At 41.4% G+C, this 26,916-nt stretch overlaps 1 protein-coding gene and 4 non-coding genes across 6 annotated transcripts; all 5 read left to right on the top strand.

Annotated features, from left to right (window-relative positions):
* Nop58 (NOP58 ribonucleoprotein) lies at positions 1–21,102 on the top strand. 2 transcript variants are annotated; one of them, XM_075955964.1, is made up of 15 exons: positions 1–237; positions 3,849–3,925; positions 5,657–5,709; positions 8,225–8,346; positions 9,705–9,841; positions 11,343–11,407; positions 12,244–12,378; positions 13,541–13,686; positions 14,366–14,492; positions 15,498–15,661; positions 15,927–16,061; positions 16,352–16,413; positions 18,374–18,507; positions 20,205–20,371; positions 20,851–21,102. In XM_075955964.1, the coding sequence occupies exons 1-15, from the start codon at positions 193–195 to the stop codon at positions 20,899–20,901; spliced, it is 1,620 nt and encodes a 539-aa protein (XP_075812079.1). In that variant the 5' UTR covers positions 1–192; the 3' UTR covers positions 20,902–21,102. The 2 variants fall into 2 exon arrangements, with proteins under 2 accessions (XP_075812079.1, XP_075812080.1); XM_075955965.1 differs by lacking the exon at positions 1–237 and adding an exon at positions 5,889–5,997 and having other exon boundaries at positions 3,847–3,925.
* LOC142840103 (small nucleolar RNA SNORD70) lies at positions 4,873–4,958 on the top strand. The gene has a single exon (XR_012908889.1). It is a non-coding gene; the product is annotated as a small nucleolar RNA SNORD70 (small nucleolar RNA).
* On the top strand, positions 5,786–5,869 carry LOC142840104 (small nucleolar RNA SNORD70). The gene has a single exon (XR_012908890.1). It is a non-coding gene; the product is annotated as a small nucleolar RNA SNORD70 (small nucleolar RNA).
* Positions 13,725–13,803, top strand: LOC142840106 (small nucleolar RNA SNORD11B). The gene has a single exon (XR_012908892.1). It is a non-coding gene; the product is annotated as a small nucleolar RNA SNORD11B (small nucleolar RNA).
* On the top strand, positions 14,552–14,635 carry LOC142840105 (small nucleolar RNA SNORD11). The gene has a single exon (XR_012908891.1). It is a non-coding gene; the product is annotated as a small nucleolar RNA SNORD11 (small nucleolar RNA).
* Positions 21,103–26,916: the final 5,814 nt, after the last annotated feature.

Raw genomic sequence — 26,916 nt, 5'->3', positions numbered from 1 at the left:
CCCCAGCATCCTTAGAGAAGGAGACGCGCACGCTGGCTGCTCCATGCGGAGAGGCGTGGGACGCTTCGGCGGCGTGGTCTAGCGGCTCCGTGTGCGCTCCCGCTTCCGAGGCCTAGCGGGCCGTCGGTGGCCGAGAGGTTCGGGGTTTGCAGCGGCCTGAGAGCTCGCGGCTAGCCGCGCCCCGGCCTCACCATGTTGGTCCTGTTTGAAACGTCGGTTGGCTACGCCATCTTTAAGGTAGGTCCGGTGTAGGTGTTGCTCCGAAAGGCCTGTGCGGATGGGATAGACGGGGAGCGGGGTAAGACTTAGAGAGAGGCCGACACGGCGAGCACGTCCGAATGTCTTTTAAGTTTCCTGGGCTCCGGAAGGGTGTGAAAAAGTGAAGCGGCCGGGTGTTGAGGTGAACACGTGGCTCGGCGGGCTTTAGGGTGATCCGCTCTGCTTCAGATGATTTGCTCAGTTTAAAAGATGAACAGGGCCTCTGCAAGTGACAATAAAACATTCTTTTAATAAGGATATTCGCGGTAGATAGTTACTAGGTAGATACTAAGGCTTAGTACATGTTCAGCCCCCTCCCAATCACAGCTGCGTCCCTAACAGTTCATTTCTTTCATTCATTCATTCATTTATTGTGTAGCCTTGGCTGGCCCGGAAAACTCTATTTAAAATAGACTAACTAGATTCAAGCCCGAGCCCAAGATCAGGGGTCCTTCAGGCATGTTGGAAGCTTTTGAGTGGTGACTTTGTGTGGCTTGACTTTTTAAAAGATTGCTGTGTGACGATAGCAGAAAGAGGAAAGGAAGAGGAATGCTTGTGCTTTAATGTAGACAACATAAATGTTAGGTCTCAAAACACAGGAGAGATGGCTGAGGTGCATATTAACATGTCAGCCTACTAGCCGCCAATCCACCTGTTACAGGGCCCTCCTGGGCTGGACCCTTTACCCGGCGTCATCGATTACCGTATAACCCGGCCATTTTGGCTACGCTGGTGATCTTGATCTCGTGGCCGCTGGACTCTTCCGGATCCCTGGCTGTGCTTTCCCTTATGTCCACAATAAACCTCACCTCCCAATAACTACGAGTGTCATATTCTTTTTTGGGGGGAGGGATTAAGTGAGTTTGCTTGGATTGAATTGTCAAGGAGAAATTTTGAATGTGGACAACAGGACTGAAGGAAGGTTTTTTTTTTGTTTTTTTTTTTAATGTAGGAAGGTTGGGGGCATGGTGCTCATGACTTTCAATTTGGGCTGTATGAGGCTTGCCGATATGTTAGGTGATGTAATTGTGTAATCCGGGAGTTCATGGTTTCAAGCTTGGAGTTTAGAATACAGTCTCTGCACATACACATCTCCATGTGATTAAATAAACCTTACCCTGGAACAAGCCTGTAATTCCAGCACCACAGAGGCAAAGGGCCTCTGTGAGCTTGAGGCAAGCCTGGTCTTTTATAGCAAGTAGCAGGCCAGCCAAGGCTGCACAGTGATTCTGTCTCAAAAAAGGAAGAAAGAGAAAAACAAGTCTAAAAGTTGTGTGGTTTTGTTTTGTTGTTTTGAGACAGGGTCTAATTATGTAGCCTTGGCTGGCCCAAAAAAACATTTTAAAGTTGCGTGTGTGCGGGAAAGGGGGGAAGAGTTTATCCCCAGCTCATGCATGTGAATCCCAGAAGAGGGCTTTAAAGTCCTTAGAACTGGAGCTTGAGGCCATTATGAGTTGTAGTGTGGGTCCCCAGTCCTGTGAGACAGTGTGTGTGTTTACGAGGACAGAGGACTGCTTTGTGGTGCGTTTCTCTTCTAGCTCAGAAGATGGGTTCTGAGTATTGAGCTTAGATTGGCACTTGCACCTACTGAGCCATCTCAGCCCTCTGTTGTGAGACGTTTCCCAGTAGGGAGAACATTTGTGTACCCAGTGATTTGGGTTGTTTTTGGGGATCATTGTTGCTTGTTTGTTATAAGATGGGGTGAGCTCACTATGTAGACCAGGCTGGCTTCATTCACCTGTGTCAGCCTTTAACAGACTCATCTTGTGTTACCTCTGTCTTGCCCCATTACTGATGTATTTTGAAGCAAATCTGGGTAATTCATTTTATATACGTATTTCAGCATGTTCAGGCTGTAATATACAAAGAAGTGTTTTTTAATATTTATTATGTATTATATATACCTTCATGTAGGCTTGCACACCAGAAGAGGGCACCAGATCTCATTACAGATAGTTGTGAGCCACTATGTGGTTGCTGGGACCTCTGGGAGAACAGAGTTAACCTTTGAACCATCTCCAGCCCACCGAAGTGTTTTTAAACTGAAAAGCAATATAACAATGCCAAAGATTTTTGTGGTAGCAATAACTATACACTATTTCTACTTAGAAATTGTTCCATTTTAGTTCAAACAATGAAACAAAATGGATTTTTGTGTGCAGATATTTCCAGTTTCCCTCTGTGAAAACCAGTGATTAAACATGGGGGCGGCTGGGTATAACGGATAGTACCCTAATGCACTTCAGAGGCTGTGACGGAATAGTCTGGGGTAGCCCCATTCTCCAATGGGACTTTTTAAAAAATATAAAATTAGATAATTGTGAAACAAAGCTTTTTGTTCAGAAACAACAATATATGGTAGCACGATTGGGAATACAATAGCCAAAGTGGTTTTGCTTTCACAGTTTTTGTAAATGTTTGGATAAATATGAATCACTACGCCTTTATTTGGTTTTTTTTTTTTTTTTTTTTTTTTTTTTTTTGGTTTTTCGAGACAGGGTTTCTCTGTGGTTTTGGAGCCTGTCCTGGAACTAGCTCTTGTAGACCAGGCTGGTCTCGAACTCACAGAGATCCGCCTGCCTCTGCCTCCCAAATGCTGGGATTAAAGGCGTGCGCCACCACTGCCCGGCTCACTACGCCTTTATTACATTTCCTTTGTTGCTTTACCTTTAGTTTTAACTATGACAGTGTGGGGCTGAAGAGATGGCTGAGTGGCTGAGAGCACCTGTCCTTGCAGAGGCCCTAGGTTCCCAGAACCCACCTCTTCTAGCCGGTGCTACACATGTTTGCGTGCAGGCAAAACGGTCACATCCATGACATAAAGTTAAGAGGGTGGTGACAAAATACAGCAGTTTGGTTAATGCAGATGTTATCTTCCAAACAAATGTTATCTTGTTTGTTTTTTGAGACAGGGTTTTCTCAGTAGCTAGAGAGCCTGTCCTGGAACCCACTCTGTGGCCCCGAATTCAGAGCTCTGCCTGCCTCTGCCTCCCAAGTGCTGGGGTAAAAGGTGTGTGCTACCACGCTGGGCAAGAAATCTGTTCTTAACATGTATCAATACAAAAGAATGTTTTAAGAGCTTAGGTTGAAAATAGAATCCATACCTGTGGGGACAGAAAAGAAAAACATAGGAAATGTTCTCTAAGAATGTAACTAGGTTAACTATTAATTTGACCAAAACTTAGGCTGTAATAAGAAAACTAGCTCAACTCTATAAAAAGTAAAAGAAACATTTCTCTACTTGTGTGTGCTCTTTTGTTTGTTTGTTTGTTTGGTTTTTTTTTTTTTGGTTTTTCGAGACGGGGTTTCTCTGTGGAACTAGCTCTTGTAGACCAGGCTGGTCTCGAACTCACAAAGGTCCGCCTGCCTCTGCCTCCCGAGTGCTGGGATTAAAGGCGTGCGCCACGTAGCTTTGGGGCCTGTCCTGGAACTCGCTCTCTAGATCAGGCTGGCCTCAAACTCACAGAGGTCCACCTGCCTCTGCCCTCTGAGTGCTGGAATTAAAGACAAGCGCCACCACCGCCCAGCTCTCTCTACTCATATTTTGCATGAGTGGTTGTAGCTTGAAGAATGTAACTGGTCTATTGCAGGTTCTGAATGAGAAGAAACTTCAAGAGGTCGACAGTTTGTGGAAAGAATTTGAAACTCCGGAAAAGGCCAATAAAATGTAAGTAATAATGAGTCTAAGGATTTAGGCATTTATACTAACTAGTTTGTGGGTGTTTCTCCTTTGGGTGTTATTTTCAACTTTTTGGTTTTTAGAACACAGACTATCATAGGTAATTGGTGTGGTAGACTGCAGTGGACAGTGCCCCAAGATTGTTTTATGAGATGTTTGAAGGCACTAACATGAGTTAAGTGTAAATTTCTTTTATAAAAGCAGTAATTGTAGCTGCATCTTCCCATGACTTTCATTTCTAGCTCTAGGGTGTAATAAATCAACTAGGTTGTAACTCCTTGAAAAGTATGCTGTGATTCCTCCGTGTCTTTTGGTAACTAATGGGTTGGGAGAGACAGTAGACTTTTCCTCAAGGTAGAGCCAGGGTTGCTGTTTGACCATTTGTGAGTCACCTTGTAAAATAGCCCACTGGATGCATGTGGTCCTGAAAAGATGCTCGATGATCTTATTGGGGCTGGTGGATTTGGTGAGCACATAGCTATGAATCATTCATCTGCTAGTGCTAATAAATAGACAAAAGACTAGAGTGATAAACCTAGACAAAGGGTAAACGAGTCATGTGGTGCTCCACCGACAATAGCATTATTGAACAAATTGAGAGATGTCCATGATACACTCAGGAAAATCAACTTCAGAGTAATTGGCTTAATGTGATTCAGTTTATGTCTCTCTGGATCCTTGAACATTTAGACAAGTTCTGAGAGACTGGTGGCACTTCATAAAGGTAGAAACAGGGTTAGAACAGGGCCAGGGAAAGATAAACTCAGCACTTTGTTGTTAACATCTGTGTGCTTTTAAGTGTACATTTGATGGACTGTACCAGCATTTACTTTCCTAGGTAAGAAAACTTCGTTTCAGCTAATAATACTGTTTTAGGCAGATAGAGACTAGTTTTTCCATTTTAGAGGGTATCTGCTTTGCTGGGTTAATCTTTATTCATTGCTGTCAATGATGGATTCCTTTGGAACTGAGTCTAAGTGATTTAGCAAAAGTTCGTCACTACCACTGAGACAGCAGTGAATACATTTCTTTATACAAAAAGCATTGACTGTAAATGCTGTAGTGATGTTGGAAAGCAAGGCTGACAATAGATTTGCTTTTGTTTGTTTTTGGGAGTGGGGGAGACTGGGTTTCTCTGTGTAGCTCTGGCTGTCCTGGAACTTACTCTGTAGACCATGCTGGCCTCAAATTCAGAGATCCACCTCCGCCTTCCGAACACTGGGATCCAAGGCATGGGTGGGTAATAGACTATTTTTCACATGTGCTTGGTGTTTTACCTAGTTAATGGCTGGTGGTGCTGAGGATAGAGCTCTGGTCCTCATAACACGAAAGTAAATTGTAGTCTTGGCTGCCCTGGAGCTTAATGTGTAGACTATGCTGGCCTTGAATTTACAGAGATCCCCCCCCCCCCCCCCCCCCCCCCCGCGCCTCTACTTCCCAAGTGCTGGGACTAAAGGCGTATACAACCTCACCCTGCTCTTTTATTTTTATGTATTTTAAAATAAGTTGAAACAAAGTTCAAGTAATAACCTGCACTGCCCTTGACTTTGATCCTTGTGTGACTTCCTAGTAACTGGAATTTCAGACAGGGCCACCACATCTAGCAAGTTTCTTTCAGTAGTATAAGCTATAGAAACATCCAGCTTCTCTTTTTCTGGCTATGTAACTTTTGCAGAATTAGTGTGTTCCAATAATGTATTTGTTCTCTTTCGATTCTAGAGTAAAGCTAAAACATTTTGAGAAATTTCAGGATACAGCAGAAGCATTAGCAGGTAAAGTAAGACTAGAAACTTCCTTTTACTTTTTTAATTAAAAGGTTGTTTTCTTCAGTTGCCTGAGTTAATCTTACTCAATGTTGTCGATGATGCATCCTTATTGGGGTGAATTCAAGTGATCTGACCCATTCGTCACTACCACTGAGACAACATTGAGGTAGCTTTTTTCACTGTAGGGCTGGTTTCCCCCATGTGATGAGAAGTGATTAGATTGATCTCCCTGTGGAAACCAGCAGCCTAATGCTGAAGCACAGTTCAGTAAAAGCTGTTCTACAAGGGACCAAGGTAACGTGGTCATGTACCGAGTCTAATACTTGGGTAATTTAAGGTGAAGTTGAGGATAGCCACCTGAAATAGAAAATGCAAAATCAATATTCGAAACTGAAGGGAAATAGTTACTTAAGTGTAGATAGGTACTGTGTACATGCAAACCACCAAGGGGCATGGATTTATATGTTTTTATTTACATGTGCTTTGTTTTAAAGGAGGGAGTGATTCATAGCCTTTAATGTTGGCTTCATGATGGGCGAACAGGCATGCTCTGGATCACTAATCAGTCCATTGTGTGATAACAAGGGCTATAAGGAAGAATGGTTTAAAACTAGATAAGATTTTTGCTTGTTTTTAGGGGTTTCTGTGAATATCCCCAGCTGTCCTAGAGCTCACAGATCTGCATGCCCCAGTCTCTTAGCACACAAAGCAAGTTTCTTTACTATTAATTGCTAATAAATTAACAGCCCTGTGAAGAGAGATTATCTGTTATAAACAGTAGAACAGAAAATTTATAATAAACATTTTGGAAGTGAGAGAAATTAGTAAGCTATGTCAGGAATGCCATCATATAAACCTCTAAAATGTCTGGTCTGATAAAATGTTTTTATCAAACAGATAAGTTTTTTCCCCAGGAGTTAGTAGTAGTCTCTCATAAGGCAGCTTATTTGTTCAGTGCCAGATAGGTGTTTGTAGCCCAAGATGGCCTCTGAATTTCTGGCCTTCGGCTTAAGTGCTGGAGACCAGACCCAGGAGTTGAAGCTTGTTAGACAAGCACTTTACCAACTGAGCAATATCCCAGGTCCTCTGAGGCAGTTGTGGGGACAGGCAGGTACCAATGCCATGATACAAGAATGAAAACAAGAAGACACTTTTGTGATGTCACTTCTCTCCTTGCGCCTTTTCATAGACTCCAGGAATTTAATTTAGTTGTACAGGATCGAATAGCAAACATTTACCTATTTTTTTTTGAAAATTTATTTATTATATTTAGATAGGTGATTTGTCTGCACACATAAGGGGGCATCAGATCCCACAGGGTTACAGTTATAGAGGGTTGTAAGCTGCCTTGGTGGTTGCTGGGAATTAGACTCAGGACCCCTGGAAGAGCAGCCAGTGTGCTTAACCACTGAGTCATCTCTCCAATCCCCTGAAGTTATTTTTTTTTTCTCCCATCCCCCAAGACAGGGTTTCTCTGTAGCCCTGACTACTGGAACTTGCTGTATAGACCAGGCCTTGAACTCACAAGAAATCTACCCAACTCTGCCACCTAGTGTTGGGATTAAAGGCATGCACCACCACACCCAGCTTTTGAAATTATTTCCTAAAATATTTGATGCATTTGATTTTTGAATTTCATTTTTAATGAAATTATAACTATTTTGTATATGATAACCTAGAATAGAATCTAGAGTTATTCTAGTGTAGAGATTTTACTCAGAAAAAAAAATTAAGAGAAGGGTTATTGTGCTAGGTTAAAATTAAAATTGTGTGATATAGAATATTACAAACTAGAAATGAGCCAAAGACTCTTGCTAAGGAACTGGAGTTCAATTCCCAGCACTCAACATGGCAGGTGTTTGTGATCCCTGTAGCAGGGACTCTGATGCCTCTAGAGGCACAAGGATACAAGTGGTGCACAGGAGTACATGTAGACAAAATAACCATATATATAAAACAACAAAAATTTAAACTAGGAATATGAAGTTCAACTTTTAATTTTAAAGTGTGTGTGTTTCTGAGGATCTGGCCCAAGGCTTTTCACATGCTAAGCAAATGCTCTATCCCCAACCCAAAAGACTAAAAAATTTAAGTAAGGAATGAATAAAAGGAAGAAGTCTCTTTATAAAAAAGTAGATGCTAGGAAAACAGTGTTGGAGGTAGATTGAAATAGCCAAGTATAATAGGACACTCCTAGCTCCCAGCAATGGAAGACTAAAGGAAAATCACAAGTTTAAGGGGAGCCAAAGCTATATCAGTGAGCTATAAAAAGTTGAATCCTAACAACCTTATTATTTATGTATGGAGGCAGGATCTCACTGTCACAACCTGCTCCTCTCTGCCCATGAAGTACTGGGAGTGAAGGTGTGCACCACCATGGCGGGCAATTGTGAATGGTGTAATAAAACAAATACATGAATCCTTTATATTTCAGTCTTTTTAAAGGAAGTATTTGCTTTAAAATTTACATCAGAAGAACTTTATTAGTTACAGCTTTTTTTCTCCTCCCCTCCCCAAAAAGCATTCACAGCTCTGATGGAGGGTAAAATCAATAAGCAGCTGAAGAAAGTTCTGAAGAAAATAGTAAAAGAAGCCCACGAACCTCTGGCTGTGGCTGATGCTAAACTAGGAGGGGTGATAAAGGTAAGGAAGGCTGGGCCGCCACGGTTCTCCATGCCTGTCAGACCTATGTGGTCTGATGTCACATGTTCTCACAATCCCTGTGTCTTTTAGGCAGCATGAGAAGCTGAAGTAGAAGTTGCAGAAACAGCTGTTCCCTGTACATTGTAGAAAACAGATAACAAAAAAGGATAAAGAAGCTCTCGCCCTGATGCTCTAGTCTGTTAATATTTCAGGATATTCCTTACATAAACATTTTCCCATTTAGTACAGTCATTAAAGATGTGTTCACTGGAAGCTTTTAGAGAACCTGAAGTGAAGTATAGTTCGGGGAGCTGGTAGAAGACTTTACTTTTGATTAAAATGCTGTAGCATAGAAATACTTCCATACATAATTCTAAAGTTAGGAAAGGGGCTGGAGAGATGACTAGGTGGTGGAGAACACACACAGTAAGTACTCTGCAGAGGACCCAGCTTCAGATCCATCACCTGTCAGTCCAGTTCCAGGGGATCTGACACCGTCCGGCCTCTGAAGGCACCTGCACTCACTGGTGCACAGAAACTCAAGTAGGTACATACACACAGATTTTTTTAATCTTAAAATTCAAATTTAAAGAGTGGTTCACTCAGTCCAACAAGCAAGAAAAATTCTTGTCATATTTATTCATGTTTTACAGCTTTGAAACCATAGCCTAGCTAGAACAGTGTTTTGGTTTTGTGGTTATTTCTTAATACTCCTGGAAGTTTTCATCAACTTTTTTTTTTCTCCTGGTAGAGATGAGGTTTCTCTCTGTAGCCCTGGTTGTCCTAGAATTAATTATAGGCCAGTCTGGCGCCTTGAACTCAGATCCGCCAGCCTCTGCCTCCTCCTGAGTGCTGGGGTTAAAGTTGTGCTGCCGACCACCTCCTGGCCCATGAGCATTTTTTTTTTTTTTTTTGTTTTTGTTTTTGTTACTTTCCTTTTTTTAAAAAAATATATATGTCTTTGTTTATTTTTATCATGAATATTTTGCCTTTATGTGTGTGTGTGCCTCATCCCTGTGGAGGTCAGAAGAGAGCATCAGATCCTCTAGGACAGGAGTTACAGGCAGCTGTGAGCCACTGTGTGGATGTGGGGAATCAAGCTTAGGGCTTTTCCAAGAAGCCAGTGCTGTTACTCACTGACCATCTCTCCAGCCCTGTAAACACTGTTGTAATAGTTTGTGTTTCAGAATCCAGTGTGGAAGGAAGCTCATGCTTGTCATTCCAGGAGTCTGAGGCAGGATTGTTGCTCTGAGCTTTTTAGGTCAGCCTGTGCTGCATTAATAAGTCACTATCTGAAAACCAACAAAGATGAACTTTCAGGAGAATTTCCTTTTCATCTAATATAAATGTTCTTATAGGAAAAACTGAATCTCAGCTGTATCCACAGTCCTGTTGTTAATGAGCTTATGAGAGGAATTAGATCTCAAATGGATGGCTTGATTCCTGGGGTGGAGCCACGGGAGATGGCAGCCATGTGTCTCGGGTTGGCTCACAGGTGAGACTTGACAGAAAAATTAGGAATACTCTTATGCATACATTTAAATACTATTCTTTATTGTTTTGTTTTTTGTTTTTCAAGACAGGGTTTCTCTGTGTAGCCCAGGCTATCCACCTTCGGCCTCCACAGTGGTGGATTAAAGGTGTGGGCCACCACACCCAGCTGTTGCCTGTATTTAAAATCACATCAGATTTTCTTCTCCCCTTTAGTGTTGGGTTGCTTATTTCGTGTCTTTTCTCTGCAGTGGTCTGAGAGAGAACTTTTTTGCTATGTGCAGTTGTATGTGATGTATGTCTTGAGGCCAGAAAATGTTGCCCTTTTCTGTTTTCCCTATTTCTTTGAGGTAGAGTCTTAGAACCTGGGACACAGGTTTCCTGGGCTAGGTTCTAAATCAGTAGACTCCATCAATCTTGTCTGAGAGCTGGGTTTCAGGCATGCATGGATTGCTCACTGGGATATGGGTGTTGGAATCTGACTCCACTGGTCACGATTATATAGCACGTGCACTATTGCTATGCTGGAATCATCAAAAGCAGTATTTTAGCAGCTGGATATGATGGGCCGTGCCTTTAATCCTAGTCTCTGTAGGCAGCAGCAGGTAGATCTTGGAGTTCTGGAATGGCCTGGTCTGTAGAACAGGTTCCAGACTGCAAGAGTAATACAGAAACCCTGTTTCAGGGGGAAAGCGAAAAGGTTGTGAGCATATTATTTAAAAATAATTCAACACACCGTGTGGTGGTACATTTCTTTAATCCCAGCACTGGAGGCAGAGATAGACAGAGGCTAGTCTGCTCTACACAGCAAGTTTTAGGACAGGCTCCAAAGCTACAGAGAAACCCTCTCTCAAAAAACAAACAAAAATAGTTCAACACTTGAAAAGATTTCTTTTTGTGATTAAAAGTCAGCGATACTGGAAATGTCCTGTAATGTAAAGGACACCCTACAATATGTGATTGCAAGGCTACAAACGTCATTAGTGGTGAGATCTGACACCTTCCACCTGCAGTTCCCGTAACATTGTTTTCAGGTATTATATGTATGCTGTTTCTTTTCTGGAGTGCTTTAAGTCAGGCTGTGTAGCCACACAGCCCTACAAGATCAATATAACTTGCTCTATCTTATTATTACTTATTCTGCCCACCAGAATAAATCCATATAGAAATACATATAGGCCGTAGGCGTCAGCTCTGTGGCAAGTTCAAGGCTAGCTCAGTTGCAAAGTATTTATCACACAGTCATAAGGATTTGAGTTCAGGTCCCCCAGGACTCAAATAAAAGTCCTGGGCTTTGCAGCATTAAAATCCCAGAGTATAGGGTTTTACACAGGCATTACACAGGAGCTCATTAGCCAGCCTGTCCTGCTATGCAAGTTCTAGTCCAGTGAGAGATCTGCACTTGCTACCCACTCACATGAACACACCAGTCGGGGAAGGTGGGAATGGGGTGCCTTAATTGAGGGCCTTTGTAAAATGCTGTTTATTTCTCTTCATCTCCCCAGCCTGTCTCGATACAGATTGAAATTCAGTGCTGATAAAGTAGACACAATGATTGTTCAGGCAATTTGTAAGTACATGGCAGAATCTAATCTGTTTAGTTCTGTTTTCTCTCAGCTGTTGTTACTAATTTTGTCTGTTAAAGATGAACTAGAACTTCAATGAGTAGATGACTAGGGAAGCAAAGTAGAAAAAGATAAACCTAGACTCATGTTAATATTACATACCAATTTCTTCATTTTAAGTGCTAAAACTGCAAGAAAGATTTGTGTACTTAAGTGTTCTGTTTTTCACCTGTCTTTTTTAGATGTTCATGAATTGAACAATTTTAAGAAACGTGGAAGTAATAAAAACTGCTTTGACTAACATTACTAAATGTGTATCAAGAATTAAAATCATGGGCTTAGTAGTCCCTTGGGTTGCCACACCTCTGTTCATAGCAGTATTATTTATACTAGCTGAAAAGTAAAATTTTTATCAATCAAAAAAACAAAACGTAGATACAGGTGCATACACACCTATGATGTCATTTGGTCTTTAAAAGAAATAACATAATACATGTCACGGTGAGGAAAACTTCCTGTGAAAGAAGCCAAACAGTGTAGAAAGGTAGCTCCTGCAAAGGACCAGGATTTAATTTCCAGAACCCACATGGTGGCTCACAACCATCTGCAATGAGATCTGGTGCCCTCTTCTGGCTTGCAGGCATACGCGCAGACAGAATATTGTATACATAATAAATATTAAAAAAATTTTTAGTTTGCTGCATAATGAAACAAGTCTGGAAAAGGATGGTGTTAATGGTTGTATGGTGTGAATGTACTTAATGCCACTAAATGCTTGAAAATGCTTCAAGACAATTTGTTATCAGTCCCTCATTGCTTCTGTTTTTATTTCATGTTGCAGCCTTGTTAGATGACTTGGATAAAGAACTAAACAATTACATTATGCGGTGTCGGGAGTGGTATGGCTGGCACTTCCCCGAATTAGGGAAAATTATTTCAGATAATTTGACATACTGCAAGTGTTTACAGAAAGTTGGTAAGTCGGTTGTTTGCCCTTTATGTTGAAACTACATGAATATAGCTCAGTAGTAATGATAAATTGATGTAACTTAGTAGAATTAGTTTTAAATTTTTCAAGTAAGTGACTTCTTTTAAATATCTTAACTTTCCAAGTAACAAAGTCACTAGTTCCAAATGGTACCAACTGACCCAGATAACAAAGATTATTGTAGCTATAAATAATGCTTTCAGCTTTTATGGTATATTTTAAGATTGCAGCTTTGCATTAAGTTAGGCCCTAAAAGTTGATTCCATGAGAAATCCAAGGCAAATGAGGTTAATTGCTGCGTTGTTGTCTTTGAACAGGTTAGACACAGGCTGGGTGACAGTAGGCTAGCAGTGGAGTCTGTGTCCTCACTGTGTTTATCATAGACTGTGCGGTCAGCCAGGGGTTGGTGCTGACACTGGGCTGGCCTCTGACCTACAGAGCAAGTTCCAGGACAGCCAAGACTGCACAAAGAAACCCTATTTTGAAACAAAAAACATATATAGTTTCAAAATGTTGCATCCTTTGAATCCTCTTATGGTATCCTTAATTCTATTCTTGAGGGGTGGGGTGTTTTGAGATAGGCTGTCCTGGAACTTGCCTTGTAAACCAGGCTGGCCTCGAACTCACAGATACACCCACCTCTGCCTAACAAATGCTAGGATTAAAGCCATTACCACCACTGCCTGACCCTTAATCCTATTCGTATTTGTCGTCTTTTATGAAATATGTTTAGAAGATGCTTTGTCTTATTTTTGTTTTCAAAATAATTCTTGGGGTGTTTTGTTTTATGATTGCTTTGAGTCAGGATTGCTATGTGTGTCTTTGATACCTATCCTGGAACTTGCTCTGTAGTTCAGACTGGCCTTGAACTCACAGAGAGATCCACCTGCCTCTCCCTGGCGGGATTGTTTGTTTTTTGTTTTTGTATTTTTGAGCCTGTCCTGGAACTAGCTCTTGTAGACCAGGCTGGTCTCGAACTCACAGAGATCCATCTGCCTCTGACTCCCGAGTGCTGGCATTGAAGTATTTTCTTTGTGTGACCTGTAACTTTGTGGACCAGGCTGTGCCGCTATTGGCATTATCTCCCTCCCCTCCTCTTCGCTGTTTTTATTTGAGAATGATTCTGCTTCATCTTCTATGAATTCCACAGGCGACAGGAAGAACTACGCATCTGCGACTCTCTCTGAATTTCTGTCAGAGGAGGTAGAAGCAGAGGTGAAAGCAGCTGCAGAGATATCTATGGGAACAGAGGTTTCCGAGGAAGATATTTGCAACATTCTGCATCTGTGTACCCAGGTGCGTTACACCCACAGGGGCTGTAGTTGAGTCTTTGCTGATGGCAATGATGTTTGCATTGTTGTTCACCTGACATTATATGAAGGTGTTCAGTCACTACCTCATCTGATGCCATGTTTTTGGGTGTGGGTATGCGATAATGACAACATGAAATAATTTATATTATGTGTATTTTTTGTTTGGGTTCTGGTTTTACGAGACAGTATCTGTTGCCCTGTCTGTCCTGAAACTCACTATGTAGACCAGGCTGGATTAGAACTCACAGATTTCCCTGTCCCCACCATCACGGATTACCCAATTGTGGGATTAAAGGCATGCGCCAGCACACCTGGCCTGAGCATTATATTTGGAAAAGTGGTTTAACCTAGTTTAAGACTACCAAGATAATACTGATAGGATTGCTTAATTCTAGATATTTTTTTTTTTGTAATTTTTCCTCAGACTTCCTGAGTGCTGGGATTATAAGCATGAGCTTATTTTATTTTTAGAGGTGGTTCTTACCAAGCACCTAGGATTGATCTTACCCCCATGCTCTTGTAATCTTGCCCCAGCCATTGTAGTGTTGACTTAACTGTCAGTAAGTTACCTGTGCGTGTCTACTTGTATCTATTGCAATCTGATATTCTCAAAATGCATCATGTGCTCTTTACTCATAACCTTTGTGACTTCCTCATTTCAGGTGATTGAAATTTCTGAGTATAGAACTCAGCTGTATGAGTATCTGCAAAATCGCATGATGGCCATCGCACCCAATGTTACGGTCATGGTTGGGGAGTTGGTTGGAGCACGACTCATTGCTCATGCAGGTGACAGTGTTAATGTGACTTGTAACATGAGTGTAACACTTAGTACAGACTGAGGACCATGGTTCAATGATGATTCCTGTTGCTTTGCCTGAGTTCTTTTTGAATAATGAGGGCATCTTCAGTCACTACCTCTTCTGAGACACTGTGGTCCTTAGTTAGAAGACTAAAGTTAGTTTGCTATCATATTTTAGCCATAAGTTTAGCCAGTTTTCAACATCTCAAAGAAAAATCATCACACCAAGATTTGAATACATTTTAAAAATTACAATATTAACTGGATACATTGCTATACTTCATCACAGATCTCTTTTAAGCTGGAATAATTCTTTCAGTGATATCAGACAAATACTCCCAAGTCCCCTTTGCTGTAAAGTCATGATACATGGGCTGTTTCCGTTATCTTCACTCTGGTTCAGTCGGTAGGTAACCTTACCAGCAGCAAGAGATCATAGACTAAAATCTGAATAGTGTCTTAGATATTTTTAAAACTTAAATGCAGCAAATCCAGCCAGGTATGTAAGTCTATATCAAGATTTTTTTTTATTTCTAAATTATTTTATTTTATATGCATTGGTGTGAAGGTGTCAGGTCCTCTGGAACTGGAGTTACAGACAGTTGTGAGCTGCCATGTGGGTGCTGGGAATTGAATCTGGGTCCTTTGGAAGAACAGCTAATGAGTGCTCTCAACCACTGAGCCATCTCTCCATCCCTAGAAATGTTTAATTCATCTCTACAGCAAGGGTAACAGTGGCTCTGTACCATTGATATGACTTGATGTATCTATAGCAATAGCATACTTTATTTTCAGAGTCTTAGATGATGATTGAATTGCTAATGTTTACTTCACTCATACTCACATGGTAATGCAATTTGAATTCTCTAGCTCATAGCTTTCCTTACAGTAGGAATGAAAACATTTAGGGTTTTGAGGGAATTCAATATACTAGTAGAGAATCTTTATATGCCTGAAAGTACATTTTTAAAGTTTTTTTCATTATTTTGTAGGTTCTCTTTTGAATTTGGCCAAGCATGCAGCTTCTACGGTTCAGATTCTTGGCGCAGAAAAGGCACTTTTCAGGGCACTCAAATCTAGACGAGACACCCCTAAATATGGGCTCATTTATCATGCTTCTCTTGTAGGACAGACAAGTCCCAAACATAAAGGAAAGGTGAGTTAAGTGTGTTTTGTTTTGTTTTTTTAGTTGTTAGAGGGCTTTATTTGTGAGCTGCTATGTCTATGTTGAACTGTACCCAAGTTTTCAGTAAGACCAGCAAATGCTGTTAATATCTGAGCCATCTTTTTGTTTGTTACTTTTTTTTTTATTTTTCAAGACAAGGTTTCTTTCCTTTTTTTTTAAGAATTTTTTTAGAAATTGAGGATTCATAATCTCCTTGGAAATAAGCATTGCTGTCTGGTTTATGTTTTGTTAATAGATTTCTCGAATGTTGGCTGCCAAAACTGTTTTGGCTATCCGATACGATGCATTTGGTGAAGATTCCAGTTCTGCAATGGGAGTTGAGAACAGAGCCAAATTAGAGGCCAGACTGAGAATTTTGGAGGACAGAGGGGTAAGAACCACACCCTGTCTGTAGCAAATGTTAGCTTACCAAAAGTTAATAAATTAGTTTCATGAACACAAATCGCCTGGAAACATAGCTTTTTTCCATGTTTCTTATTATGCTTATATTATTTTCTGCTGTTGATTTATCTTTACATTAGCCAAGAAAGTGTGTTAAACAATGTTTTCCGTTTGAATGTGTTTACTCAATAGCAAAGAATTTATCACATACTACTGTGTGCTATCCAATGGAGGATATATTGTAGATTTTGACTTAGTAATTTTTGTTTTTCTCCTTAGATAAGAAAAATAAGTGGAACAGGAAAGGCATTAGCAAAAGCAGAAAAGTACGAACACAAAAGGTAAAGTATATAGAATGAAGAGTCGCTTGTTTAAATATTTTTTATTGTAAATTCAGTGTGGAATTAAGGGGCTAGAGAGATAGATGAGCAGCTAAGAGTGTTCATTGAGGTCATCTTGGAGAAGACCCTCGTGGTGGCTCACAATTAGGTACCCTTGTACATACACATACATACAGCAAAACACTCATGGGCAGAACATAAATCATTTTTTAAACTGATGGGATTGGAGTAATGCCTCAGTAGTTCAGAACACTTACTGCTCTTGCAGAGGACCTGGGTTTGAGTCCCAGGACCCACATGGCAGCTCTCAGCTATCAGGACACGCACACAGAAAAACGAGGTTTTTTTGTGTTTTGGTTTTTGTGTGTGTGTGTGTGTGTTTTTGTTTTTGTTTGTTTGTTTGTTTTTTGACAATAATCTCATTTATATAGTGTATCCATATTTTAACAGTTTGCAGTTGTGGTATCACTTAAGTCAAATTGGCAGGTAGATAGGTAGATCTTTTGTGTTTGTTAATAATACTTAAAAAATTCTGTGAGCAGTTTTCAGGAACGTGTTGACTACAGCCGCCACCATGCTGTCTACATACATCTTTTATGTGCATAATTTTTCCTTGCCATTTAGTTTTTCACACTTTCAGCTTTTTATGTATTTGGGGGTGCGTTGTATGTGGGTGCACAAGCCACGGCACTCGTGGAGGTCAGAGGACAACTTCAGGAGGTGGTTCTCCTTCTTCTATGAGTTCTGGCAATTATCAAATGCTTTTCCTCATCGAGCCCTCTGGCTGGTCCTTCATAAGCATGCATTCACTCACTTGACCTACTTTGTAGTTCATAGTCCTATAGAAGCATGGAGACCTTACTTGCATGCAGAGGGACGCTTTGGTTATTTGACGCTAGGCCAGGTGGAATGCTTGTGAGTTTCAGTGATTGGGATGGAGTTGTGATCGTGAGTATCCAGGTCCTCAGTAAACCACTTGGGAAATGGGTTCAGTGTGGCTAGAGATGATGTTCATCCTTGCCTAGAAAGCAAGTTTGAGGCCAGTCTAACCTACACAGTCTTTTAGAAAGCAAAAAAGAAATAAATTATGAGATATTGCTATATAAATCATAGCTGTTGGAATTCAAAATTGTTCTCAGTATCACAGCTTCTTGGGTTATGATCTCTAGTTAGGTATGTGTGGATTTTAATGGCAGCATAGGTTAGAAGGGAACCGAGCAATATTTAATAGCATTGATTGTAAGCATATAGACTCCATGATTTGGTTGATTGTGTGGCTCTCTGTTATTAAATGGTATTTACAGCTTATAAGTTGAGCAGCCATTCGTCTACAGCCCTGCTGGACAGAACTCTGCTCAGTTCGTTCAGATTCCTGTATACCACAGCTATGAGATTTAATTCATGTCATAGGGGATCGGTGTATTCTTTCTTACTGTACAATTTTTCAGCTTGTGGTGAAGATTTGTCTTAAATGGGATTGTGTAAAATCTTGCAATCAGTGTGGTTTTACTTTGTAGTTAATTGGAAAGTGATTTCACTTCATTGTTTCCCTTTTAATGCTGTTGTATTTCTATATAATAGAATTTAAAATCTAAATCAGAATTTGACTCGCTTTGAGTGTGGTTGACTTATCTAAACTACCTTAAAACTGCTAGAATGAAACCATTGTGTGCTTTTGTCTTATCCAACAGTATTTGCTTTTTTTTTAAATTATTTCAGTTACAGGTATTTGTAAAGATTTTTCCACAATTTATCTCGTTTTTTTTTAAATATTTATTTATTTATTATGTATACAATATTTTGTCTGTGTGTATCTCCAGGGCACCAGACCTCATTACAGATGGTTGTGAGCCACCATGTGGTTGCTGGGAATTGAACTCAGGACCTTTGGAAGGGCAGGCAATGCTTTTAACCACTGAGCCATCTCTTCAGCCCAATTTATCTGGTTTGTTTTTTTCAGTGAAGTGAAGACATATGATCCCTCTGGTGACTCCACACTTCCAACTTGTTCTAAAAAACGAAAAATAGAAGAGGTAGATAAAGAGGATGAGATTACTGAAAAGAAAGCAAAAAAAGCCAAGATTAAAATTAAAGGTTAGTTGGAATTTTTATTTATTTATTTATTTATTTATTTATTTGGTTTTTCGAGACAGGGTTTCTCTGTGGTTTTGGAGCCTGTCCTGGAACTAGCTCTGTAGACCAGACTGGTCTCGAACTCACAGAGATCCGCCTGCCTCTGCCTCCTGAGTGTTGGGATTAAAGGCGTGCGCCACCATCGCCCGGCCCCAATGAGCCATCTTGCTGGCCCTCACTGGAATTTTTAATTTTTAAAGATTCATGGACGGAGGGGGGGAGGACCTTGGACTTGGACTTTCCACAGGGCAGGGAACCCTGACTGCTCTTTGGACTGGAGAGGGAGGGGGAAGAGGAGTGGGGAGAGGCTGGGAGGAGGCGGAAACTTTTTTTTTCTTTTTCTCAATAAAAAATTTAAAAAAAAAGATTCTTCAATAAGGATCTTTTAAAACTACAGACTAAGTATGAGAGAAATGTCTACCATTGCATTCAGTGAAAACTGATAGTGTTTTAATATGTCATTCTGTTATTTGACAAGTTAGGCTGTTGTTAAATTAGATTTTGGTGTCTTTTTTAAAGATTTATTTATTATATATACAACATTCTGCATCCATGTATGCCCACACACCAGAAGAGGGCGCCAGATCTCTCGTTACAGATGGTTGTGAGCCACAATGCGGTTACTGGGAATTGAACTCAGGACTTCTGAAAGAGCAGCCAGTGCTCTTAACCACTGAGCAATCTCTCCAGCCCGATTTTGGTGTCTTTACCAATGTGTAGAACTCAGGATTTTACTAAATATACAAAAACCTTATCTAATGTGAAATATTTGTAGTTAGGTGGCTTCTAAGTTGGTTCCCTGCGTTTTAGTAAAAAGAGATGTACGTTGGTGCAGCTTCATTGTTTGGTTTATGAGTAGACCCGAGGAATACCATATTGCAGCCTGCTGTTCATTATCAGAGTATCTCAAGGATACCAGTCAACTTGAGAATAAGCAAGCGCTCCCAATCCTGCATCCCTGCTGGTATGCTCAGTAAAACAGTGTTAACAGATGTAGAGAATTGATAGAAAAATTATAACAGACTTATTTAACTTGTGTTTCTATTACTGAAGGATTAGAAAAACAAGCAAAGGCAAAGTCTTATTTCTAGTATTTGAAAGCACGGTCCAGAGTGGTTTCCTTGATTAGCAATTTTGTTGAGCCATTGGCTTTCATGCACCTGCCTGTCATCTACGCATACACGATTCACAAAATTCTCACTTTTCGCCATCGCTGCCCCTTGTGTTGAATTTATTAGTCTGTTTAGTGTATTATTTACTCACCTCTCACTGAAGGTTCACCAGGCTGGGTCTCTGTGTTGTGGATTTGTGCCTGTGTCTCTAGAGATCAGAGGGTAAGCACTGAGTGTGTTCTGCCTTAGTTTGTTCCTCTGTCTAGATTGACCCACAGGTTACAGGAACACTCCGTCTGCTTGTCCCCCTCTGTGGGGTTACAGACTTGGAACAAGCACTCTGCCTGACTTCTTGGTGCTGGAGCAGAGCCATGCTCAGGTCCTTATGCTTGTGCAGTGAGCCTTCTGCCTTCAGGATCAAAGCGTGAAGTCCAGACTTTCTGAAGTAGGGACAGCTACAACAGCTCTCCCTTTTCTAATGTAATTGACGCTTCAAGGCCATCACGCTACGTAACTGATTATCAATTCTAATTCTTCCTATACCAGCTGAAGTAGAAGAGGAGGAGGTGGAGGAGGAGGCAGCAGCGGAGGAGGAGGAAGAAGAGGTAGAGGAGGAGCCATCTGTAAAGAAGAAGAAGAAGAAGGATAAAAAGAAACACATCAAGGAGGAGCCACTTTCTGAGGAAGAGCCGTGCACCAGCACAGCAGTTCTTGTATGTGATCCCGGTTGTTGTTCTTTATCTCTTGAGTGTATTACAAGACATTGTTAGCGAGCCTTAAGCATACATATTAATAATAGGAATTGTTTGTATTCCAGGTCAGAAATGACCAGGTGTTTGTTAATAGGGAAAATGTAATAGAAAAGTGAAATTGTTTATTCTGTTTTGTTTTGTTATAGAGGTCTTTTCTCATTTAGTTTTTGTTGTTGTTGGATTGTTGGATTTTTTTTTTTTTTCATGAAAAGAATTTACTGGAAGGAATGTGGGGTTCTGTTTTTTTGCTGTACTGAGGATTGAGCCGAAGGCTTTGTGCATGCAGAGTGCTGTGTCACCCCACCACACCCCAGGCTTCCCTGGAGTTGCAGGTTTAGATTTTATTACAAAGTTTGTTTTCCGGGAGTAGTTACTACATTTATAAGGATAAGTTATTATATTAACACTATTTCAAAAGCATTTTTGTTGCTTATTTTCAGAGTCCAGAGAAAAAGAAGAAAAAGAAAAAAAAGAAAGAAGCTGAGGACTAATGGAAAGGAACCCTAATGTCACCTGAACACATCATGCTTGAGACTGGGTTGGGGCGTATAGATGCCGTGTAAAATAATGAAGGGAGATTAAATCCAATAATGATTATCTGTAGCTTCTCAAACCTTTTTTGTGTCTTTGTCAACAACTGTTAACCTTAGAGTCTTTGATACAGAAATAAAAGTATTTTCTTTGTATTATAAGGAGTTCTGTGGTCTCTTTATGTTCTAGGTAGAACATTTCTAGCCCTTTCTATCTTTGTCTTAGCATTAATTGAATTTTGATTGGTTTTTTTAAATATTTATTTAGTTAGTAGACAGTGTTAGTTTCCATGTCTGCCTACAGGCCAGAATAGGGCACCAGATCTCATTACAGATGGCTGTGAGCCATCATGTGGTTGCTGGGAATTGAACTCAGGACCTCTGGAAGAACAGTCAGTGTTCTTAACCTCTGAGCCAGGTCTCCAGCCCTTAATTGTTATTGTTAAAAAGTGATTTGTCGGCCGGGCGGTGGTGGCGCACGCCTTTAATCCCAGCACTCGGGAGGCAGAGGCAGGTGGATCTCTATGAGTTCCAGACCAGTCTGGTCTACAAGAGCTAGTTCCAGGACAGGCTCCAAAACCACAGAGAAACCTTGTCTCGAAAAACCAAAAAAAAAAAAGTGATTTGTCAATGATCGGAAATTCCAAAATTGGAAATAGCTTTTTTTAAGATGCTTATTAGATACATAGATTTAAGGTCTTGTGTGTTTTTTCTTGTCTTCTCGGGTTTTAAAACTGAGTGAAGAAAATGTTACCTGCTTCAGTCAGAGAATGGTTGTGTTTACATCAGTCACTATTTAATGTGTGGTTTCTGAGACAAGGTCTCATGCCTAGACTCACTGTGTAGCCAAGAATGACTGAGCTTCTGATGTTCCTCTCCCTTCTCCCCCATGTCAGGATGGTTTTATGAGGTGCTGGGGAGCCCACCCATGGCTTCATTTATAATAGCCAAGCACTTCACCAACTGAACTACATTCTACCTTCCCAGTTCTAGTTCCCCCTCTCTCTCTTTTAATTTTTGGTTTTTCCTCGAGACAGGTTTCTCTGTAGCTTCAGAGCCTGTCTTGGAACTAGCTCTTGTAGACCAAGCTGGCCTCAAACTCGGAGATCCGCCTGCTTCTGCCTCCTGAGAGCTGGGATTAAAGGCGTGCGCCACTTACAGCCCAGCTTTGTTTTATTTTTTTAAATATCTCAATGATGTTTTGTCTGCATGTATGTATATTCCTTGCATGCTTGCCTGGTACCCATGAGGCTGGAAGATGGCTTTAGATGACATACAAATAGAGTTACAAACAGTTGAGAAATACCATGTAGGTGCTGGGAACCAAACCAGGCTCTTCTGCAAGAGTAGAAAGTGCTTTTAACCCCTTAACCATGTCTCTAGCTCCTCAAAATAATTTCCTTTAGGTATGGTAGTAAATGCCTATAGTCCCAGCACTTGGTTTATCTATTTCTCTGTGTAGTTCTGGCTGTCCTGGAACTCACTCTGTAGACCAGGCTAGCCTCGAACTCACAGTGACCAGTCTGCCTCCTGGGGACTGGGATTAAAGATGTGGGCTACCACCTGGCTAATTAGATAACATGTTAAAATCTGACTTGATTTTAAAAGATCTTCCTGGGGCTGGAGAGACGGCTCTCTTCCAAAGGTCCTGAGTTCAATTCCCAGCAACCACATGGTGGCCACAACCATCTGTAATGAGATCTGGTGCCCTCTTCTGGCTTGCAGACGTACACACAGACAGAATATTGTATACATAATAAATAAATAAGTATTTTAAAAAAAAAGATCTTCCTGTATTAACTCCAATGCCCTGGACATGACTGAGTGTCCTACCCCTCCCTCCTGTTCTGTGAGTACTTTTTTTCCTATTCTTCCTTAGAGTCTTTCTGTTCCTATAGTTTATTTTTGAAATTATTGTGTAGTGTAGCTCCGTGATGTGCAGTGGTCAGAAGACAGCTTTATGAGGTTTTTCACCTTCTACTTTTCTCTGGGTCCTGAGGATCCACTCAACTGCCAGGCTTCGTGGCAAGCACCTTCCCCGACAGATCTGTCTTGCTTGCTCCTTATTATTTTTTAATCTCATCAATTCTCAAAATTGGGTTTTCTTTCCACTTCCCAAATCACAGACGTCCTCCCATCCCGTGAAACCCAGGGACTGGCTGGCCAGAGTGTTACTGTAATTGTATTCTGGAGAAAACCCTTTCTTTGACTGCCAGGAATCTCAGCTTTGGGGTGAGGGGGCGTGGCAAGACTTTGACATGGTGCCAAGTCACAGCCTTCTTTCCCTTTAGCCATCCACAGGCGACTGGCTGGAGCCCATGGTAAAACCACAGATCCAAGCCTGGAAGGAATGGACTTATGTTATCCTAGAGGAAGGCAATCATTTTTCTGCCATACAAACAGGACCTCTTTCAAACCACAACCCAGCTGATTTATACGCCTTCCGAAATGTTGTTCGTGGGTTAGCAGTGTTGCCAAACCTGTTAGGATGCTTTTTCTTTCATCTGAACTAGAGGTTGGAACTACAGAAACGGTTCTAGGGTAAGCATGTGCCTAGCATGCATAAAGCCTTGTTCTGGCTCCCCTGGACTCTGCACATATGTGGTTCACTAACATGCACACAGGTAAACACTCATATACATTAAATAAAGAATAAAATCTTTCTCGTGTTTGGTTTTCTGAGACAGTTTCTCTGTGTATCTCTGGCTGTTCTGGAAACTTGCTTTGTAGACCAGGCTGGACTTGAATCCTGCTTCTACCTCCTAAGTACTGGGATCAAAGGCATGCACCATTACCACCCAGCTATAGGAATTTTCTTTTTATTTGTTAAGATTCATTTATTTTATGTATATGAGTGTTTTATCTGCATGTATATCTTTATGCCAGAAGAGGGCATCAGATTCCACTAGAGATGATTGTGAGACACCATGTGGTTGTGGGAATTGAACTCAGAACCTCTGGAAGACCAGCCAGTGTTCTTAACTTCTAAGCCATCTCTCCAGCCCTACAGGATTTTTTTTTAAACTGGAAATAACTTTTGAACCAAACTCAAATTACAATTGGTCTCTAATTCTATAGTTACATGACAGGAGACCTTTTAATTTTTACTGCCTTTTTTTAAAATATGAAAACAAGTTTGTGACTGGGTGATGGTGGTGCACAGCTTTAATTTTAGCACTCAGGAGGCAGAGGCAGGAGGATCTCTGAGTTAGGGGCCAGCCTGGTCTACAGAGTGGGTCCGTGATAGCCAAGGTTATACAGAGAAACCCTGTCTTGAAAGAAAGAAAAAGAAAAAGAAAGAAAAAAAGAAAAAATCTTCTTTTCAATCTTCAAGGGAATAAATCGAGCCAGTATAATTCTTTTTCTTCTTACTTTTCTAGTGATTTATGAGAGACCTGAATAAATGGACATTTCACAAGAGAAGGGAGGTCATCAAAAATAAGCATTCTATTTGATTTCATTGGATTTGAAATAGCATCTCGCTCTGAGGCCTGACTTGCCTGCAACTCTCTGTGTAGACAGGACTTGGTGGCCTGGAATTCCCTGTGTAGATGGGACTGGCTTTAAACTTAAGGAATTCTCCCACCACTGCCCCTTACGTACTAGGATCACCACTTCTGGCTTTTTTCTTTTTTTTTTTTTCTTCCATTTTGAGATAGGCTCTTGCTGGATGGCCCATGCTAGTCTTTAACTGATGCTGTCCTCCTGCCTCAGTGCTAGGATTATAGGCATACACCACTATGGCTGGCTTAGTAAACACTCTGGATAGAGGGAAAGAGACCTCATAAAAAGGAGAGAGAAAAACTCCAACAGGAAAACAGCCAGTATGCAGTTGGAATGGCAAATGGGACCTAGACAGAGGTCTTTTGTTGATGTTTTGTTTAAGGCTGAAGGGAGAGGTGTGGGTACGTTCACTTGCTAAAGGGAAAGAGCCTTACTCACAGCAAGGTCATGAAGAAGACAGGACAGAAGGGAACCCAGGATCCAGAAGCAAGACCTGGACTCAAAAAAGGAAAAGGAAAGAGGGGAGTTAGGGGCTGGGTTGCATTTGCCACCATTTCCTGGGAATTAAATTTTGTTTTCTGTGGAAGGCATGAGGTCTCCACTTGAGGCATGCCAGGAGCTGAGAGGGACAAGGGAAGTGACCACTGTGGCGGGATAGGCCTTGAATTCAGAAAAGCATCGCCTACCCAGGGGTGGATTTCTCTTAACAGCCTGAATAAGGGTTCCTAAAAAGCAGAGTTAAATTTATCCAGGCTTGGGGCCTGTCAGGCAGGGACAGAAAAAAGACAGAAGGTGGACAGTTAGTGGAGTTGTTGCCTAATGTCTTGGTTAGATTTTGTGTTGATTCTGAACTCCTGATCCTCCTACCTTACCTTCCTAAATGTTGGGGTTACTAGTATGAACTGCCACGGACTGTGTTTGCTTTTCCTTCCTTTTTCAGTCAAGGTGTTGCTAAGTCCTTTACACTTATCCCAGACTCCCTGTCCTAGCTGCCCCAGTGCTAGGCTTGCAGGCAAGTGCGACCACATCTGGATTTTGCTGGGCCTGTTTTGTTTAGATATGCTTGGATCTTTAGATACTTAAAGTTGTCGGCAGAGAAACCAGATGGACAGGTTTGTTTGTTGTGCAGGAACAATAGGCTTTCCCAGACAGCCTGGGTGTATGCTGAGCCATATCATCTAGGCTCATGTCATCGTAAGTACACTCTGTGATTCTCCCACAATGACAAAACCAAACAGTGCCTCTTTTCTCAGAGAATCTGTTAGTGGATAATTGGCTGCTCTATCCAACTCACTTTCTGCGGTACTTCCTCACTCAGGCCCTCTGACCATCTTTCTTTCTTTTTTCTTTAATTTTTTACATGTGAGTGCTTTGTCATCCTGTACACCTGCAGGCCAGAAGAGGGCATCAGATCCCATTATAGATGACTGTGAGCCACCTGGGAATTGAACTCAGGACCTCTGGAAGGGCAGCCAGTGCTCTTAATCACTGAGCCATCTCTCCAGCCCCTTGACCGCCTTTCTAACGTCAAACACATCCCTCTACCTGCAACTTTTCATGTATGCAGCTGTTTCTTTACCCAGCCGTATCTGCCTCTTCCAGCAGATTGTAAACCTCCAAGAGAAGGCTTCCCAAGATCTAATTTAGTATGAGAAGGGCTGGAGAGGGAGCTCAGTTGGCAGGATGCCTGTTTAACTGAGGCATCCAGCCTGGTGGCCCGAGTGGTTTCTCAGCCACACCAGTGTGAAAGCAGCCATTGTTGGGCTACCCAGACCATACCCTGTAAAGCCAGCCTAACAAGCCCTGTTTTGATCTATAGTCGTTCTGTGGGTTGCGTTCCTCTAGAGAGCCCTAACTGCCACCATGTGTATCAGTGAAGTACACAACAATAATGTTGCATAGGAGGGAAACACTGTTTTCATTGCTTCTGGCTCTTCCCTTCCTTGGAAATTGAAAAGAAGCTGCCAGCCTTTAAGGTACTTGCTTCTACTCATCTTGAAAACACTTAAGATTGTGTCTAATGCTGCACTGCTAGAATATAAATTCTGACAAATAGCCCAGGGGAGCCCAAATCCTTACTTTAAGCACATTTGAAGAAGGTGAGGGGGAGGAATAAGAGAAAGGTAGGAAGGAAGGAGGGAGAGAGAAAGTGATTGTAGTTATGACCTACCTAACCACAGTAAAAACATCTCTTCGGTGTCCCTCGGTTTGATATTAATGGAAGCCTTTTATCTTTAGAACTTTGTGCTTGTGCGGCCAAACGGAGGAAGGGAAAATCAGGCAGGAAGCCGTTGGCATAATCATGTTCTTGGGGTCCTTCCCCAAGTTCAGAGCTCCGCTTGAAGGCTCACCCCTCCTCCCCCCCCCCCCCCGTTCTGGGAGGCCCCAGGCTAGCATGGGAAATCAGTGGGAAAATGTTCTTTCAGATGGCAGATCCCAGTGTCCATCAGAAAACAAGGACAGATGAATTAA

The sequence above is a fragment of the Microtus pennsylvanicus genome, chromosome 22 (genome assembly GCF_037038515.1).
Source record: "Microtus pennsylvanicus isolate mMicPen1 chromosome 22, mMicPen1.hap1, whole genome shotgun sequence".
NCBI lineage: Eukaryota > Metazoa > Chordata > Mammalia > Rodentia > Cricetidae > Microtus > Microtus pennsylvanicus.
This window is presented reverse-complemented; position numbering and strand designations above follow the sequence as displayed.

Bases quoted from the DNA above. Each gene is read 5' to 3' on its own strand.
- Nop58 (XM_075955964.1), top strand. From the start codon at position 193: ATGTTGGTCCTGTTTGAAACGTCGGTTGGCTACGCCATCTTTAAG. The intron at 11,408-12,243 runs GTAAGTACATGG...TTCATGTTGCAG, and splicing joins AATGATTGTTCAGGCAATTT to CCTTGTTAGATGACTTGGAT. The intron at 16,062-16,351 runs GTAAGAACCACA...TTTTCTCCTTAG, and splicing joins GAATTTTGGAGGACAGAGGG to ATAAGAAAAATAAGTGGAAC.